Below are 20,112 nucleotides of genomic sequence, written 5' to 3'. Positions count from 1 at the left end.
TCTTATGATGATGCTAAAGACGATCCTAAATGGGTAGCTGCAATGAAAGAGGAATATTTGGCTCTAATTAGGAACTGCACATGGGAACTTGTTAAGAGGCCAAAAGATATCCAACCTATTACTTGCAAATGGGTAGTCAAATTGAAGAAAAAGGCTGATGGCACAATTGATCGCTATAAAGCTCGTCTCGTTGCTCGTGGTTTTTCTCAAGAATATGGTCAGGATTATGATCAGACTTTCAGTCCCGTTGCTAAAATGGCAACAATTCGAACCATCATTTCGCTAGCTGCTTGTAAAGGATGGAGACTTTGGCAACTAGATGTGAAGAATGCATTTCTCTATGGAGACTTGGATTGAGATATTTTTATGGAGCAGCCTGCTGGATTCATTTCGAAAGAGTTTCCTGACTATGTGTGTCGTCTTAAGAAGTCCTTGTACGGCCTCACGCAAGCTTCGCGTGCTTGGTATGGTAAAATTGCTCAATATCTTGAATTTTGTGGTTATAAGTCTTCTGAAACTGATTTCAGTTTATTTATCAAGAAAACATCTTCTTCTTGTATAATGGTTCTTCTCTACGTGGATGATATGGTTATTACGGGTAATAATGATACTGAAATTGCTCGTCTTCAAGAGGCTTTGTCTGTTCGTTTTGATATGAAAAGCTTGGGAGAAGTAAGCTGTTTTCTTGGCCTAGAAGTGACAAAGTCAGATGGATTTTTTGTTTCGCAGCAAGGATATGCTTCAAATTTATTGGATCGTTTTCGTATGCGAGATTCAAAGCCAATGACTACTCCTATGGAATCATACTTGAAGTTAGCTAAAGATGAAGAGAAGTTGTTGGAAGATGCAACACTTTTTCGTCAGCTTGTTGGTAGTTTATTCTACTTATCTATCACAAGGCCTGACATTTCTTTCTCCGTCGGAGTAATATCTCAGTTTATGGGAGAGCCGCGAGAGCCTCATCTGATTGCAGCAAAGCGAATTCTTCGCTACATCAAGAATACTCTGAATTTTGGACTGCATTATAAACAAGGAACTACATTCTTATTGAGTGGTTTTGTAGATGCAGATTGGGCTGGTGATATAAATGATAGACGCTCAACAACAGGGTATTGTTTCGATACAGGATCAGCAGCAATCTCGTGGTGCAGCAAAAAGCAAAACACGGTTGCCCTATCAAGTTGCGAGGCTGAATATGTGGCAGCATCTATGGCTGTTCAAGAGTATGTTTGGCTCAAGAGGCTTGTCCAAGAAATTTTCTATGACTTGAAGTATCCGGTTCTGATACGTTGTGATAACGAAAGTGCTATTAAGCTTGCTGAAAATCCAGTGTTCCATGCTCGAACAAAACACATTGAAGTGCATCATCATTTTGTTCGGGAAAAGGTTTTGAATCAAGAGATCGATTTGCAGAAGATAAGAAGTGAAGATCAAGTTGCTGACATTTTTACGAAGGCACTTGGCCGAGCTAAACTTGAAGAATTCCGAGCTGCTCTTGGCGTTGTTGATAGTAAGTTTTCACTAAGGGGGAGTGTTGAAAATAGTGAAACTTACGAGTGAGTTGAAGTAGTCCAAGTTCTGTTCCATTTATTTAGGATTTACGTTTTTGTGTTTTAGTTAGTGGTATTCTATTTAGCTGATTTAGTTATTAGTTAGTTAGAATTTTATGGGTTTCATTTTCTCTATTTATACTTTGTAGTTGTTGTCATTTATCTATCTCCAAATTAACAGAGCAATAAAAGTTTACGGTTCTCTGTACTCTCTTGTCTTCCTCTATATTTTTTGCTTCCATATTTCTTTACAATACCAACACTGCTTTTAACGAGATAACCAAAGTTTCTATCTCTAATTTTTTTATCACACATCTCTAACTATTTTTCACCCATTAGACATATTCGTCAAATCCTCTTACTTTTTATGTCACAATTCTAGCGACATACTCCCTCCGTCCCACGAGAATATGCAATTTTGATACGATGATGGATCGTATCGTTGGGATAATAGGTCTGTTCGCGGATTGAAATCCGTCGAGCAACCAAGCGAACCCTAACTAAGGTTTATGAAAAAAAAAAGCGTAAGGAAAGCGGAAAATAAAAGATAAAAGTTTAGGGATAATTTCTCTGATATTATTGATGAATAATGATTCCCTATTTATAGATTAAGGACCCTAGGATTGGTTCGACTCTCTTTTACGTTCCGGGTAAGAACCAACGAAGAAAACCCGAAAAGGAGCTTATAATTCGCTCGACTCAACTAATTAATATCTAATTGTTTCTTAAAGAGAATATAATAATATTAAGTAAGAAAACATAAACTCCAAAATAAATATCAACTAATTACTAATACATCACATAGTCTTTGTAGCGTGCGGGCGTCCGAACTCTCCGTCGCGGTCTCGGGCTCCTCTCCACAGTTCGTCCCTGACGTTGGTTCCTTCACCCTTCGTCCCAAGCTGCTGAGTAGCTGGTTGTATCTCCTCCTCGGACCTCAGTGTGTCCTGCGTCTCCATACTCGTATCAATCCCCTCCCCGATAAGTGGCTCCTTGTCCTCAAGGAGGAATGGAAAACGCCTGCGTACCTCCTCTAATGGCTCCCAAGTGCAGGACTTCTCTCCCTCGACTGGCCACTGTACCAAGGCCTGATCCCATATCTTTACCGGTTGCATAACCGGACGTGAACCAACAAATTCCTTCAGCAATTCGGTAATCGTAGAGCTCGTAGCACCCTCCACAAAAGGTCTCAGCAAACTAACATGGAAAACGTCATGTATGCGGGATCCTTCTGGTGGCTTTAAGCGGTACGTCACTGGTCCCACCTTCTCCGTTACCTCAAATGGACTGAAAAAATGCCTAGCTAGTTTTGCCGAAAGAGGCTTCGCCACTAAGTGTTGGCGATATTGCTGTAGCTTCAAAAGTACCTTATCGCCTACCTCAAACGATACATCCCTGCGGCGGTTTGCCACATCGGCCATCCTCTGCTGAGCCTTCTCCAAATTTCGACGCAGCTCGACCAAAAGCGCTCCACGCTGCTCAATCAAGTCAGCAACTGCTGGTGGAGTCGTTGCTGTGGGCTTAGCAGCCACCAAAGATGGCAGATGTCTGCCATACAATGCTCGAAATGGGGAGGTACCCAATGCCGAATTATGGAAATAGTTTAGAGCGAGTTTCGAACACGGCAAAAAATTCGCCCATTTAGCAAAAGGTCTTTGGCATTGTTCACCTGAGCAGTCATTTCTATCGTAGTATTAGCCACCACGGTCAGATTTGACTTTTTTAATGCCTTTGTTGAGTTGGAGCTCAACATCAGCCCTGAATATTTTGAACTTGTTTAAAGCCACGGACTTTTAATAGATTAAATGTAGGTGCCCAAATAAGAATATTCGCCTATGAATGATATAAAATATTGTTGATCATTCCAAGAAACCGAAGGGAATGAACCACAAATGTCCGTATATATCAATTCTAAAATGTATAGCTTTATTGACACCTAATTTCTTATGCTTGATCTGCTTTTCTTCGATACATTGAACACACAAATCAAGTTCTGAAAAGACAAGTGTATTCAATATAACATCTGACACAAGTCTCACAATCCTTTATTTTGAGATATAACCAAAACACTTTTGTCATAAATTAATCAAATTTTCATTATTTAATTTGCTTAGTCCCTTTTGATTCAACATGTAAAGTTTCTGAATATGAAGTAACATAATTGAGCATGCAAAGATTGTTATATGCACTTAAGGAAACAGTGCCCACAATACTAGAATTATTTGAAGGAATAAGTTTACTATTTCTGAACAAGAGAAACCAAATTTGTTCAAAGCAGAAATAAAAATCAAATTTTGTCTAAAAAACAGTACAATAAAGTATCATTCAAAACCAAAAATTATAGTCTTTAATAACAATCTACAATGCCCAATAGTCTATACTTCTACCTTGCATTGATAACCTTATGTGAGCAGTAGCACCAAAAACTACCCACCAAAATATCATTAGGGACTGAAGCCAAATTAACTTCAGAACAGACCAAAACAAGAATTGTAACTTCCTTTGCACGCCATGCGTGATATCTACAATTCTTTTTTTTATATATCCATGTTTATCACAAAAGAAACAACTATCGTTATCCTTATGTTGTTACTTTTGTGATTAACGTGTACCCATAGCAGCATTCTCAATATACTTTTTCTTAACGCCCTTTACTTTATTTCTTGAGATACTGACCAGATGTGCAACACCAAATGCACAAACAATTCTTTAGAATTCAAGCTTAAGTGAAGCTACGTGAGACATTTTCATAATGTGCTCCCTTATGTTACCCTTGCCCTTATATACTTTATTGAGATCAAGCATGCTTGTCTCAACCTTATCGTTTTTCGCAAAACGTTCCTTAATTTTAGCAAGGTATTCACTGGCCGTAATGATATACTTTGATGCAGTGCCTCGAAAGGCTTCTGGGATGTTACACCTAATGATCAGTAGACTTACACGATTAGAGTATTCGCACTTCTCATAGTTTCTCCTTTGATAAGAAATACTATAGTCCGTAGGAGAAGTAGGTTGCTCAATCCTTAGCGCGTAATCTAGATCCATGCAACCCTGAGCAATCAAAATATAATCTTTGTAATCCTTAAAATTTGACCCATTCAACACTAACATATTGTTCATGTTGGAAGAAACTGCAGAAGCAGACATCACAATTGAATAGAGAACAAAACCAAATTAATTGTCGTGCTCACATCATAAAATTCAAATAAAATGGTAGCATCTCGAGGTACCGGCACAATATTCAAATCAAGTCTGTGGACAGTAATATGAACTTGCAAGTGGTAACCTTTTGCAGTGATCAAACACTGACAATAAGATCATGTCAAGCAATGTCCACATGTGGGCATCACATTTACTCACATAAAAACTGGATAATCATCACGTATTTATCACCAAGGTATGTGTGTATCTCGTGCCAAACATTAATCTTCCCGTGGGTCGACTAATATCCGCATTAAAATACACACACACTTGCCGTCCTAACATTCGCAGTAAAGAAGTCTAGACAAGAGAGGTTACTGTTGCAACGTCTTATTTCGACTAATCTATTTGAACATTAGTAAACCATATCGAGGTACCGAGCACAATATTCACAATAAGTAATTTGACAATAATGTGAATTTGTAAGTGGTATTCTCTATATAATGATCAAACACTGACAATAAGATCATGTTAAATAGTCCACCTGTGGGCATCCCACATTACTTACACGAAAGCTGAATAATTGTCACGTAATTATCACTAAAGGTATGTGTGTATCTCGTGCCAAATATTAATCTTCTTGTGGGCCGACTAATATACGCTTTACAATACACACATCAATAAAAGGAACATGAGATGCACCAAAAAATTTGAAATTAAAATTTTTAAAACCGAATACAAACACTTGCAAGCAAGTCGTTGTTAACTTTTCGGAATATAGTGGCTAGCCAACGAGCCACTGGGTTCGCATACCTTAGACGTGGCCACGGTTCGTAAAACCGGCGGTTCCGGTTCGGAACCGGCGGTTCCGGTTCATGACATGCTTGAACCGTAACCGGCCCGGCTACGACGGTTCCGGTTCCGGTTTAACCGGCGGTTCCGGTTCCGGTTCCGGTTAATAACCGCCGGTTTTTCGCCGGTTCCGGTTCATCCGGGCCGGTTCCGGTTCAGTTCCGGTTTGTTTTTTTTTTTTTAAATCTTATAGTTATTACTTCTAAATTCTATAGTACAATCCAAAGAGAAATTGATAACGATAAAGAATTGCAATTTTATTGATTTGAAACTTTGAATGTAAATTTCTACCATACAATTACAAGTTACAACTTACAAGTTACAAAATACAACAATACAAGTATACAACTATACACTTGAATTTAAAATATAGATACAAAATTACAATTTTAAAAAAATATATTAAAAGTAAAGTTGAAACAATTAGAAAAAAAAAGAAAAAAAAGGAAAAGGACTTGAGCTCAACTTAAATTTAAATTTTGAAATTCAAATTTTGAAAACGGTCGGAACCGCCGGTTTTTGGTCAGAAACCGGCGGTTTCCGACACCTTTTCAGCCTACGCCGCAACCCTACGCCCTACGCCTGCAACCCTACCCCCCAACCGGCGGTTTTGTGTCAGAAACCGCCGGTTTTCCGACACGAACCGCCGGTTTCTGACCGAAAACCGGCGGTTAACCGTCCTTTTCCGACCCTACCCCTGCAACCCTACGAACCTACCGGCGATGACCATTTATTTCCGGTTAACCGGCGAACCGGCGGTTAACCGCCGGTTACGGTTTCGAATTTTGTTGAACCGTAACCGAACCGTATGTCGAACCGTAACCGGATTTCGAACCGGAACCATCGTCCGGTTCCGGTTCCGGTTCCGAACCGCCGGTTTAAAACCGGCGGTTAACCGGTGGGCCGGTTTGGTTTGGCCATGTCTAGCATACCTTGTAAACTCAGCAAGTCGTTAAATCCTGACAGCCAACAAACAATTGCTGACTCTAATGGGATTCCATATAATTTTTCCAAATCTGATCTTCGCTAAAATCGACAAAATCCAAAATTTTTATGTTCCCAAGATCGTAACTAACGAACATAAACATCTCCAAAAGTAACATCAACACAACCAAGGAAACTATAATCCTTTATTTTATGAATTCACCAAAATATGCCAGATCGAAAAACATAATCGCTAAACAAGAATATGCAGTTATATTCTCAATGTATGCATAATTAACATCATACATTATCAAACACATGTAATCATGAATGTCAATTCATTAAAAGAATTATAATTGACCAAAACAAACGACACAAGCATGAATGAGAAACAATAAAAAATTAAAAATTAATCATTCTCCGAACTGAAGCCCCGTTTACATACCCCGTTTACATACAATCATTAAACTTGATTAACCCATCAACTAAAAACTATAGGTATCACTAAAAACATGAATTATATAATCATACCCAAATATATATTCATTTAGTTGCGACGGCCGTATATACATGCATTCCACCAGAATATTTATAAACCTAATTATTCATGAACTCACCGTGACCAAATCCAACATGAATTTCTCCGACATGCGATAATCAACAATATACTTCGAATTGAATTATCAATTCGTCATCCAAATAGTTATACAAACCCATAAAATACAAACCCTAGATTTTATGAATTTAGATAACAAATAAGAACAAGGAACCCGAATTCTCCTTTTCCAAATTCTCAGATAATCATCAATAGAGTGGCTCTGATACCACTTGTTGGATTGAATGAATAATTACATAAAGCTCTCTATGATGATTAACCGAGAACGATGGAGAAGGAGCATAAACTGTAGAGCGAAAGCATACCTTGATCCATAATCAAATTAAACGGTGGAATTGTTGGAGTTGCTTTGCAGCGGCTATGGATCTTCCAAACGATCAGAGACATTCTTTGCAATAGTCTGTCGAGAGAATACAGAGATATCAAATGTTCTTTTGACGTCTGGAGACCCTAGCTTATATTTATATTGTTAGCTTTGTGCGTCTCACAACATCAATTAAACAAGTGAGGTGTATGTGAGGGCGCGTTGCATCTGATTATAGCTCATGATTTTTTCTATTTTGGGGGTGGGTATAAATACCCATTCTAGAAGAGTGACGAAAAGTTAAGAGAGAAATTACACACATTCAGTGAGCGATACACCTTCGAGAGCTGGTTCAAGATTCAGTCGGAGAAGAAGGCTGTGGGGTGATCTTAGTGATCGGAAAGTGCAGCTCGGTTCTAGGTGTTCTCACATCGCATTGGTTAGTTGATTCTCTGTCGAGTTTCAATTGTGGTCAGCTTGTGTTTGTGAAAAGTTCTGTGTGAAATTTCAGTTCTTGTACATCTGTAATCCTCATTTCAATATCAATACAAAGTGCTCGAGTTCTCCCGTGGATGTAGGCTTCATTGGCCGAACCACGTATGTGCTGTGTCTTTTGATTCTTGCGCTTGATTTCCGTTTGTGTTCGTTGCAATTGGTGATCCGTGTTTCACAAATTGGCGTCGTATGTGGGAAATTGAGTGCGCAAGATTGACGATGGCTGCTACTCGATTTGATTTCGAGAAGTTTACGGGTAAGAATGATTTTGGGCTTTGGAAGGTGAAAATGAGAGCTACGTTGATACAGCAAGGGCTCTGGGAAGCCATGAAGTATGAGGAGCCGGATAAAACGGCTAATCTTGAAGATAAAGCCGTGATCAAGAAGGTGGATATGATGGACAGAGCGCATAGCGCGCTGATGCTAAGTCTTGGAGATCGAGTTTTAAGAGAGGTGTGTAAAGAAAAGACACCATCTGCCGTTTGGAAAAAGCTCGAGTCGATCTACATGACGAAATCACTTGCCAACAGATTATTCTTGAAATAGAGACTGTATTCTATCAAGTTTCTTGAAGGGAAAGGAATTATGGAGAAACTTGATGATTTTATGAAAGCTGTGGATGATTTAGAAAGTGTAGATGGGGAGATATAGGATGAAGATAAGGCTATCATGCTCCTTAATGCCCTTCCCAAGAGTTTTGATCAACTACTCAAGGATGCCATCCTATATGGAAGAGATAGTTCTCTCACCTATGAAGAAGTTCTAACAACCTTGAAAGCAAAGGAATTTCAGAAGGTCTCTGTTGCGAAACCGCTGGATCAAGCAGGTGAAGTTCTCAATGTAAAAGCCGGGGACAAGAAAGCTGGGAAGAAGAAGTGGCAGAAGAAAGGAAAACCTGAGAAAAAGGAAGAAAAGGAAACTAGATTATGTCACTATTGTAAAAAAACCGGGGCACCTAAAGAAGAACTGCTATGCATTCAAAAGAAAGAAAGAAGAGGAAGCTGCTGGGGTGTGCAATGCGGATGTTGTTCAAGAAATTGAGACTGCTCAAGTTCTTAATGTTGCAGATTTGGACATTACTGAGTCTTGGATTATGGACAACCGTTGTAGCTTCCACATGTGTCCAAAGCTAGAATGGTTTGATAATCTGAAGCAGTCTTTAGGATCTGTGTTCCTAGGCAATGATCATATGTGTACAATCAAAGGCATAGGAGACATTAAACTAAGAATGAAAGATGGATCTCTGAAAATTCTCACTGAGGTCAGGTTCATTCCAGAGATAAAACGCAACTTGGTCTCCTTAGGAGCTCTTGAAAGGAAAGGATGTTCTTTTATGTCTGTTGATGGAATTATGAAGGTGATGAAAGGGTCAGAGGTGGTTATGTAGGCTAAGCGCATACATAGTCTGTACTACTTAGAAGCTGCTGTAATATTGGGAGAAACTAATGCTGTTGAGAAGCTAGACTCAGACTCTTGGCACCTAAGGCTCGGTCATGTATCTACAGATGGTGTGAATCGCTTGATTAAAGATGGGATCATCAAAGCAGATTCAAGGATGGTGTCTAGAGATTGTGAAGTCTGCATACTTGGTAAAAGTAAAAAGTTGGTGTATCCTACTGGAAAGCACACATCATCATCAGTTTTAGATTATGTTCACAGCGACATCTGGGGCCAGCTTAGACTACATCAGTTGGTGGAGGCAGATACTTTCTATCTATAGTTGATGACTATTCGAGAAAGATATGGTTGTATATCATGAAAGAAAAATCTGAGGCATTCAGTAAATTCAGAGAATGGTGTACAGAGGTTGAGGTGGAGAAAGGATCAGGTTTGAAGTGTCTTAGAACGGATAACGGGTTGGAGTTCATTTCTCATGAATTTAATGATTTCTGCAAGCTTAAAGGAATCAGACGACACAGAACGGTTCCTAAAAACCCTCAACAGGATGGAGTAGCTGAAATAGCAAATAGAACTATTCTAGAAAGAGTCAGGTGCATGTAAATTTCATCTGGGATGCCTTCAAAATTATGGGGGGAAGCCGCTGCTACAGTTGTGGTGTTAATGAACAAATGTCCTGCAGCAGCAATTAATCATCAGACTCCTGATTTCAGCTGAGACCTTTTGGGTGCAGAGCCTACTCACACATAAAGCAAGGGAAGTTACAGCCGAGGGCTTTGAGGTGTGTCATGCTCGGATATCAGAGGGGTGTCAAAGGATATAGGCTCTGGTCAATGGAGCCAGGGAATCAAAAGATAGCCATACACATTAAATTAGTTATGTGGATGCATAGTTTTTTTGCAGTGAACTTTGAAGATGAGGATATGAATCATGAGGGATTTTAAAAACATGTTTCTGACATGCAATAAAAAACTATGCATCCACTATTTGATACTATTCAAACTATTCACGGCACTATGCATACTATTGACGACACTATTTGTCTGTACCTTTTTACCATGTACAAATTACCACGTATTGACGGGTCGTTTCATTTGCAGGAGCAAGTTTCGAGAATTGTAGTTTCCCGAAAATGGCGCACCTAGTCTTTGTAATAACATAGATATACTTGGAGCGTTTTCATCTATTTTGTAAATGGACATTTAATTACCATTTCAGCTATAGTTGTACACGTACAACTGTTTGCTAATTTGAATTTCATTAGACGTCAAACTCGTTGAGCATAATTTCTCACGTTGGCACTTGATTAGTAAAAACCCAAAAGGATTAAAAATAACAAAAAAGAGTAGTTTAAATTACTACTCACTTTGATATAAGCATTTACGTGATATACGTGCGGGGTACAATAGCTAACTATAAATAAATGGTGACCATTAGATATTCACATCAAGGTCCAAGATAATTCAATTTTGGTGTAGAAATTTGATTTTTCAAGGTCCAAGATCATTCTGCGCCGAGTATTATATTGTGCAAAAAAATGTCAATTAGGGTATTAATGTTATTTAACAACAAATTAGTTATAAATATTTTTTTCAAAAATTATCTCAAAACTTTATATGCATATAATTATCTCGATTTAAATTATATGTTTGCATGACATATACTCCCTTTGTATTATTCTCTTTCTTACTTTACTTTATCTCCACTTTAACTATTTATTATTATTTTTTCAAAACGAGTGCGAAAAAGAAGTGACTCGAGTAACGTGGGACGGAGGGAATATCAAATTAAAGATAATTTTATAAGGATTCCAACAAGATCTTACTTTCATATGTTTTGATGTCAAAATTTGGAAAAAAAAATACATGAATTTTCATATTCTTCAAGAATCAGATAATATCATTACAGCTTACATAATATGTGTAACAACCCGAATTTTCGTGCACATATTTTGGAGCAAAAAAAAAATTGGACTAAGAGACCTTGCACGTGTTAAGTTGGAGTTAATCTTGAGTGAAGGGCTTAAATTATGTATGTGTCCATGTGCCTTATGAATTTAAAGTGGAAGAAATTTCAAATTTTGTGAACTAAGAAAGTAGAGAATGCCAAGAATTTGGTTTCTAACTAGAAACCTCAAAGTCTATGATTTGGTTTCTAACTAGAAATAGTTATAAGACAAATATCCTATACAGCAAGGTCTTCCTCCTCTTTCCCTCTTGGTTCTTGTGCTCCACAAAAAGGCCAATTTCACCTTGCAACCTGCCAAAGAATTTAACCTAAATAGTTAGATTTCTCTGTATACAAAAATCAAAGAAAAATACAATTCCTTAAGCAAAACAAAGAGGATGACCTAACTGCCAACAAGCATCAAATAGATAACAGTAGTGACTTAGCCAAGCTATGAATGGATTTTAATTGATAACTCATTCTAGTGAGCTTCCAAGTACTAAATTCACAATACCAACAAGTCCAAAGAGTTTGAAAGAATTCTTAGAATTTGAGAAGGGGCATGCTAGTGAGAGAATAAAAGAAATAAACTTATAATAGGTAATATATACATGTGTTGGAAAATATGAGGTGGGACATTCGCACCTCCTTTGCTCAAGGTAGATCCGCCCATGGACAAAGGGAGTACATATTTTATGTTCGCTCTAAATGAGAAAAAAGCCAGGTGCGGGTATCCATTTTACCAGCCTTAGCTCCCTACCTCATGTTTCAACGACAATGCCATTGCCAACATCTCTTAATAGGTGCAGTGGCTGTAGTGGCTTGAAACTCTCTATTGTTGCTAATTCTCTCTCATCTACGGTTTAAGATTGGAGGGAACTGATTAACAAGTTTCGCTATAGCCTCTTGCGATTAGAGATTTTTCTATTTTATCTTTTGTTTTTTTTCTGTCCAACACCAATTACATGTAATCTATCACTCTCTAGCTTTCTACATATATAGGGGTTGGTTCCATAGTGAGAATTACATTTTATGTAAGAATGGGAGAACACCACCCAGAGCAAATAATATTTTAATGATATAAATCACCACATTCGTCGTGATATTAACTGCATTACAAAAAATGAAATTTTCATCCATGGGATTCAATCCCGGAGTGATGCATTTGTCATCGATCTCCATGCTCATGTTCTCAATTTAAATATGTATTCTCACTTGAATCTCTTCAACACACACACAAACACGGACCCGTATTTAACAATAAAAAGTAGTATAAATATTACAAAAATTATCAAGTCAACACAATTTGAATGTTTGGCTAGTTTCATTCTCTTCGAAGAGGTATTATCATCTACATCCAAACTTTCCTTCCCTTTCTTCCTTTCTTTCTACCAGATAATACATCCTGTTAATTTTCAGAAGCACAACATTAGATAAAAAATAATGCAGCACATCACAAAATCAGCAACTGTTATCTTTAAGCATTCTCCAGAGACCCATTCATGGCATTACCAACCTTTCCAGTCGCTTTTGCTGCCCTGGTAAGTACACCCAAGGGTTGAAGGCCCCTTCTCTTCCTGAATGACACGGATGTTAAACAGTAAAACACCAGATGATCATGGATAAATAAGTCAGAAAACTCACATGCACACACTGCAGTTGCAAATGCCCCTGCATTTCGGGCACTTCCAATCCTCCAACTTAGCTACTTCCTCCACCTTTTCACCGTACCTGGATCCAAGAACTTCAGTTCACTTGCCAGTTTGAGTACCTAAATCAAGAGCTAATCCTAGTAAAAAGAAAACGTTTAGAACCTGTTCCATAGGCATCTGCAACACATCTTTACTGAACAGGGTTTCTTCTTCGTAAGATTCTTGCATGCTGCTGCGGGAGCCCTGGTTTTTTGACGACACTGCAGCAATGAGTTTACATGTGAGAAAAAGAAACGAAAACCAGTTTAGGCACATTCATGTCCACAGCTATATGATTTTAAGAGTGAAGTCAAATTCTGCAGCTCAATGACCAGATCCATCCAAGCTTAAATGAAATACTATAAATAAATAAAAATGAATGAGGAGTTTTCGGTATGAATAGGACTTACCTGATGGCAATATACTCCGTCACCAGAATTACTAACTTGGCTACCGGCAGCCGATTTTCTGGTTGATTTAACGTTCTTTGCCGATGGAGACGCCACAGAATTACTTAGGGATGCTTCAACCGCCATTTCTGTGTAGTATTCAGATATCCAGGACCGGAAATTTTCCTTCATTCTGTTTTCCTTCTTCTGAAATCTGAACTTGCCGGCGCTGTGGTTTTGATGGTTTCGTAATGTGCAGCGGCGACAGTTCTCAATATTTATATTGGCAGAATTGGGAAATTTTGCCCTAGAATCTTTTGAAGTCATCTGCATTTAATTTTCTTTGCCGATTCCTTTTCCCGCCTTCAAAAGAAATGGTTGTCTTTCTATCTGTGGGTAAGAATGATTTGTAAACAGAGGCGTACAGTAATAATATATCACACTGAATTTATTCATTCAAAATTAACTATTAACAAAATAAAAATAATAATTTCTATATTGACTTCATTATTTATACGCATATTTTTAAATTTTATTAGTAGTAATATTTTAGTGAATAATGGCTCTAATGATACTAATTAAACTTAAATCTTATAATTCTCATTCACTAACCCAATTTAATTAGTACTATTTCCATAATTGAGTCTAAAAATTAAGGGTATTGGCAGTGACAATCGAAGAACAGTTTAAGCAATTTATCAGTCATAACAGCCACAACTGAGTAACTCCTATAACTTCCATCACTACAAAAAAAAAACATATCTTTTAAGGACACAAAAATTGAAACGCAGCTACTATCGTTTGAAATTTTTTAAAAATAATCATAATTTAGAACCCAAAAGGAAGCATGTCTAAGTTGAGGGCAAATTATCTTAATCTTTTGTTTTCTAGGACTTTTCTATTTGTGTCTCTTAATTTTAGTTTGGACACCCAAATTAGCGTCCTTCTTTGTATTAAAAATGTCCTTAGCCGTTCTTTTTGTTGTAGTGCATACTAATTTCTATGAGTGCATATTCTCCCCAGGCATCTTTAAGATTCACAACTGTCAGAATTCATCTTGTGTACTTATAAGTTTTCCAATAGTGTTCTGTGGTGCTGACCATAATTTTAAAAATGCAACTAGGAAAAACCCACAAAATTTGAATGAGAATATAGTTCATCTTGTAGTAATATTCTTCTCAATTTCTTTTTTTTCTTCAGCACTGAGAGCAAACCATTTTTCATGTAAGGTAAGAGTATCCTCTTTCCCAGCATCTAGCGGTAGGAGATTATAGTTAGCCATGCTCAACAGCAAATAACACAATAAAACATTTGCCGTGTTACTTACCTTGATGCCGTACATCAGATTCATCAGCACAATAGTGGGCTCTACTCTTGTAGTATCAGCTGTCTGATGAACTGATTTAAATGATAGATAGCATCAAAAGGTTTGACAAGTTTTTGTTCCCGCATAGATTTGATAAACTGTGTTATCAAAAGTTGAAGCTACAATTGTAATTTATTATGCCAGAATCATACTTTGCTGACAAGTTGGAGAGGTTATGCGATAATCAAAGCAAAGTAAATATTAGTTACAAGTTACACAACACAATACTAAAGTGGTTTTGACTCCCACTCAGCATTGAAATTTATAGAAAGGTCAAAAGATTGATTAATAGGCATGCTGAAAAATCAAGGTTGAGGATACAAGCAATAGGAGACCAAACTTTCTGGAGAGCTATTATGTAAAGACAATTCTCATGAAATTGACCTGTAATTTTCAAGACTAATCGTCCCAATAATGATAGAAGGGTTATTTCAAGAAAAATTGTGGGTGTGGTACCCACATCCATCGGGCATGGGTACCCGCTACTGGTATTCGAGGCATTAGATGAGGGAAGGGGAAATCTCAACTTTTTGGTAATTTAGGGCAAAAATATAATATGGATTTATGAAAGGGGAATATTTTTATTACTTATAAATATGGAAAAAACGCATTTGGAAAATGCGATTACTTCTAGCGAGACGCATTCTTTAAATGCGTATTCCAGATTCGCAGTACTCCAAATACGCATTCAAGGAACGCTTAATTAGTGCTCCCTCAGCTGAACGCCATATTCCAAATAAACATTCAAGGACGCATTTCCGGGTGCAGGTACCCGCGGCTTGTTTGTAATTTAGGGCGAAAATAAAATATAGATTTCTGAAAGGGGAATATTTTTGACTTGTAAATATGGAAAAAAATGCATTTGGCAAATGTGTATTTACTTCTAGTGAGACGCATTCTTGAAATGCATATTCCAAATACGCCGTATTCCGAATACGCATTCAAGGAACGTGTAAATAGTGCTCCCTTGAAATGCCTCTTGTAGCCTCATGGGTTTTAGAAATCATCATGAGTTTGAGTGTTCATGTCATCATCCTATCCATTTCTAGTCATGGAGTATTTTAGTAGGATATATAATTAAATTATTACATGGAACAAAAATTTTAAGATGGATCTAAGTTGTAACATGAATATTTAATTTAAAATTTTAATTTTTATATTTTATTTTTTACATTCTAAAAATGTTTATTATATCAAGAAAAATTTAAAAAAACATTCTTAATATTTTATTATAATATAAAGATAATTTAGTTATGTATATTATAATAAGAGATTAGTTGTATCAAATCTATTTAAATATATGAAACTTCATCTAATTTTAATATTTATTTATTCATTATTACGATACAACAAAATTTTTGCAATCAATTGTCCCCTAAAATTAGGTACTTCGGAACGGCACGGTTTTTAATACAAAATTGTTTAAGTATAAAAGAGATACAAAGAAAAAGTGATTGAAGTAATATTAGTGAAGAATGAACACCCATAAGAGTGAAAAAGTTGCCATACAGGGTAATGGGCTAATTTTGTAGGACTAACCAAAATAGAAAAAGGAGACTACTGTTTAGTGACAACGGGAATAGAGTAAAAACTTAATTTAGTGATTGAAATTTGCTTACACCCTCGTCACTATTTTCTCTCGCTTAGGTAATAAATATATAATACTATATACACTGATAAGGTCACCATGATTTATAACTCTCTCCATCACCTTTCTCCAAAAGCCTACAACTTCAATTCTAAGAAAGAATAAATGACTTACGAATTTGAAAAACTAGTTACGCTTTCCATGTATGCGTTTTTGAAAAACGTTTTATTGATTGCATCAATCAAAATTAAATTATACATGCATTAAGTTACGGTGTATTTCTCAAGTGCGACATATACACTGGGATGAAGGCAGGAATTTGTAGTAGCGAGGGGAACTTTACATATGAAAGAACTTTAAGAGTTTAAGAAGGGGCATGCAAGTGAGAGAATAAAAGATATAAACTTATAGTAGGTAATATATACATGTGTTGGAGGTGGGACATTTGCCCCTCCTTTGCTCAAGGTAGATCTGCCCATGGACAGAGGGAGTACATATTTTATGTTCGTGCGGGTATCCATTTTACCTGCGCGTATCCATTTTATCAGCCTACCTCCCTACCTCCTATTTCAACCACAATGCCATTGCAAACATCTCTTAATATGTGCAGTGGTTGTAGTGGCTTGAAACTCTCTATTGTTGCTAATTCTCTCTCAGCTACGGTTTAAGATTGGAGGGAACTGATTAACAAGTTTTTCAAGTTTATAATATGACTGTGGCAAATTTGGTTCGTTTCTAATATTTTTTCCACCTTTGTGTACATGCCTGTTTTGACATAGTGTCGCAGTTAATAGAGATGCAGTAGATTAGATAGAGATCTTATGTTTATATTCTGTAATGTTTGTCATCTGATATTTAGTTGATTAGGTTAAACTATTGTTCGGTTAATATGGTCTAGGCTTTTATTAAGGTTTGTTAGTATTTTATTTATAAGGCTATGTTTCCTACGTTGCATTGATCAAAAATATAATTTAAGAGATCAGCATCTTTGATATGGCCTATTGCGATTAGAGATTTTTCTATTCTATCTTTTGTTTTTTCTTCTGTTTTTTTTTCCGTCGCCAATCACATGTACTCTATCACTCTCTAGCTCTCTACACATATAGGGGTGGGGTCCGTAGTGAGAATTACTTATGTAAGAATGGAAGAACACACCCGGAGCATATAATGATATAGATAACCACATTCGCCTTGAAATTAACGGCATTACAAAAAATGGAATTTTCATCTATGGGATTCAATTCCCGAGTGATGCATTTGTCGTAGATCTCCATACTCATGTTCCCAATTTAAATAGGGATTCTCATTTAGATCTCTTCACACACACACACACACAAACACGGACCTGTGTTTAACAATAAAAAATAGTAAAAATATTACAGAACTTACTCTTCAAAAGCATTGCCTCTGACTCAAGCAGCTTTCCATGAGCTTGCTCTGCAGTAGATCTATTAAGAGAAACAATTGCTTCCAGCTCCCCATCCCTAGCATAAATAGCTTTGGCAGTGTCCTCTTTTATTTTCTGCTTCAAAGAGAAGAGGAAGAAATCTGATATAAGTCTAATTTCACAGCTGGTGTGTATACTGATGACAATGTTTAATTACCTCGCCTCTTGCTTCGAAAACCTTATGTATAGCTTCTTCTGCCTTCTGGTCAAATTGTGTTTTTTGGTGTTTTATCCAATGTCTTAGCTTTCTGTGAATAAAGGAAAATCAATCTAGGTGAGAAATGAAAAGTGAGTGGCATGTATAACTTAAAACAGAATGATCCTTACTTTGTGCCAAGAGCATGAATGCATAGCAGATTTAAGACCCTAAGCATTTCTGAAGCATTTAAAGCATCATAGGCGGCAGCCTTCTCTAAATAACGCATCCCCAACATTTTAAGAACACGTTCAGATTCAGCAAAGCATTTCTTTAGCACACTGAACCACGATCTCGGATGCGGCTTCACACACCTATACAGAAAAAGGAAAAGCATTTATTCCAGCAGAATAGATTCTGACTTGTCAATTGTTACTAAATTAAGGGTCATACTTCTCTCCTTCTTCCTCTTTAATTATTGATAGCAGGCGTACACGAAACAGGACAACCGGACATGATCTTCCATGCTTTGCAGTTCGCCCATGAAATATATCTTGGAGGACACATAATGCTTCCCCATCTTTCAATTTTAGGATCTGTTGCTCATTAGACGAAGCAAACCATAAAGATAAGTAAAGCCACAGCGATAAAGGTATTTGTAACTATAGAATACCAGAGATGCTAATTGGAAATAGTGATTACTAACGAGAAAACATTTCAAACAAAAGAACGGACTAATCATGAAAAACTAGATGATTTCAAAGCAATATGAAAAAGTAAATCAGAAATCACTATCTTACATGAATACAATAAGCATTGAGAATGTTTATGAATACCTAGATAAGGACAGCAACCTAAAAAGATTGCAAATGGGAGATGCAGCGCATTTTTAATAGGAAAATCCATATGCATGATAACAGCTTGCTTTCAAATAACCATCAGTAGCTTATCTTTAAGCTGCCTACATTTTCCAGAGACCAATTCATAACATTACCAACCTTTCCATTATCTGAACCCTCAGCAGTTGGCATCTCGGCAGTCGCTTTTGCTGCATTGGTCATGGGTTGAAGGCCTCTTCCCTTCCTGAGTGACACGGATGATGTTAATTATGTTTTCCTTCTTTTGAATCGCCGGCGCTGTGGGTGGAGAATTTTGATGGTTTCGGAATGAGCAGCGGCGACAGTTTTCTATACTTATATTGGCAAATTTGGGTAATTTTGCCCTAGAATCTTTCGAAGTCATCTGCATTAAATTTTCTTCGCCGATTCCTTTTTCCGCATTCATGAGAAATTGTTGTCTTTCTATCTTAGCTTTGTTGGAATGATCTGTAAACAGAGGCGTACAGTCACAATCTACTCACACAGTCACAATAAAAATACTCCTAATTTCTATATTGACTTCATTCTCATTTCACGATATTAATAACTTTATTAGTAGTATTACAGTATTATAGTGACATAATGGCTCTAATGATACTTATGAAGCTTAAAATTTAAATCCTATAATTCCCATTCCTAACCCAATTTAAATTAGTACAATTTTCATCGTTGGGTGTAAAAATGATAAAGGGCATCGGCAGTGATAATCGAAGAACAACTCAAGCAATTTTCAGCTGATAAATGTACTGACTGACTCTATATCGATTTTTAAACAAAAAAACTATCTATAATTCCACCAACGATAATGGATCACCACTGCTAAATTCATTTTTTCAATTTTTTTATTTTATCATTCATGTTTCACTTAATTTGCAGTTGTACTATGTAGTTAAATTATACTCCCTCCGTCCTCACATAAAAGTCCTAATTAGTTATGGCAAGGGTTTTAAGAAATGTAAAAAAAAATGGGTTGAATAAGTTAGCGGAATATGAGTCTCACTTGTATATAATCTTTTTATAATAAAATGTTAGTGAAATAAGTTGGTGGAATATGGAGCCTACTTACCATTTATTGTAAAAGTAAAATATGACTATTTTGGACAGACAGAAATAGCAAAAATGGACTCTTAAGTTGGGACGTAGGGAGTATAATTAAAATAAAATTACATTAAAATTCTAAGATCACGTAAAATAAAAAATATACGTAATTAAAATCTTAAAATTATAAATCACGTGAACAAAATTTTAAAATTAAATAACTAAAATTAAAATGAACCATTCTTCGTTAAGTAGTTGTTAAGGTTATTTGACAAAAAAAAATTTAAACGGCTAGAAACACACTGGATAAAGTACATGACATGTAAATCTATATTTTTACAATGTGTTGCAC

The 20,112-nt window shown here is 36.6% G+C and overlaps 1 protein-coding gene across 4 annotated transcripts; it reads right to left on the bottom strand.

Annotated features, from left to right (window-relative positions):
- Window positions 1-12,480: 12,480 nt before the first annotated feature.
- Window positions 12,481-19,160, bottom strand: LOC125202257. 4 transcript variants are annotated; one of them, XR_007173068.1, is made up of 11 exons: window positions 18,843-19,160; window positions 18,298-18,440; window positions 18,036-18,218; window positions 17,866-17,956; window positions 17,651-17,783; window positions 14,635-14,705; window positions 13,329-13,697; window positions 13,042-13,139; window positions 12,872-12,958; window positions 12,744-12,804; window positions 12,481-12,632 (listed from the first exon to the last, which is right to left on the bottom strand). XR_007173068.1 is itself a non-coding variant. In XM_048100625.1 (7 exons), the coding sequence occupies exons 1-7, from the start codon at window positions 18,903-18,905 to the stop codon at window positions 14,427-14,429; spliced, it is 819 nt and encodes a 272-aa protein (XP_047956582.1). In that variant the 5' UTR covers window positions 18,906-19,160; the 3' UTR covers window positions 14,088-14,426. The 4 variants fall into 4 exon arrangements, 2 of the variants coding, with proteins under 2 accessions (XP_047956582.1, XP_047956597.1); XR_007173069.1 differs by having other exon boundaries at window positions 13,329-13,693; XM_048100625.1 differs by lacking the exons at window positions 12,481-12,632; window positions 12,744-12,804; window positions 12,872-12,958; window positions 13,042-13,139; window positions 13,329-13,697 and adding an exon at window positions 14,088-14,561.
- Between the last annotated feature and the right edge of the window lie 952 nt (window positions 19,161-20,112).

This window comes from Salvia hispanica, chromosome 1 (assembly GCF_023119035.1).
Source record: "Salvia hispanica cultivar TCC Black 2014 chromosome 1, UniMelb_Shisp_WGS_1.0, whole genome shotgun sequence".
Taxonomy (NCBI): domain Eukaryota; kingdom Viridiplantae; phylum Streptophyta; class Magnoliopsida; order Lamiales; family Lamiaceae; genus Salvia; species Salvia hispanica.
Note: the sequence above shows the minus strand (reverse complement) of the source record. Positions and strands in the feature narration are given on the sequence as shown.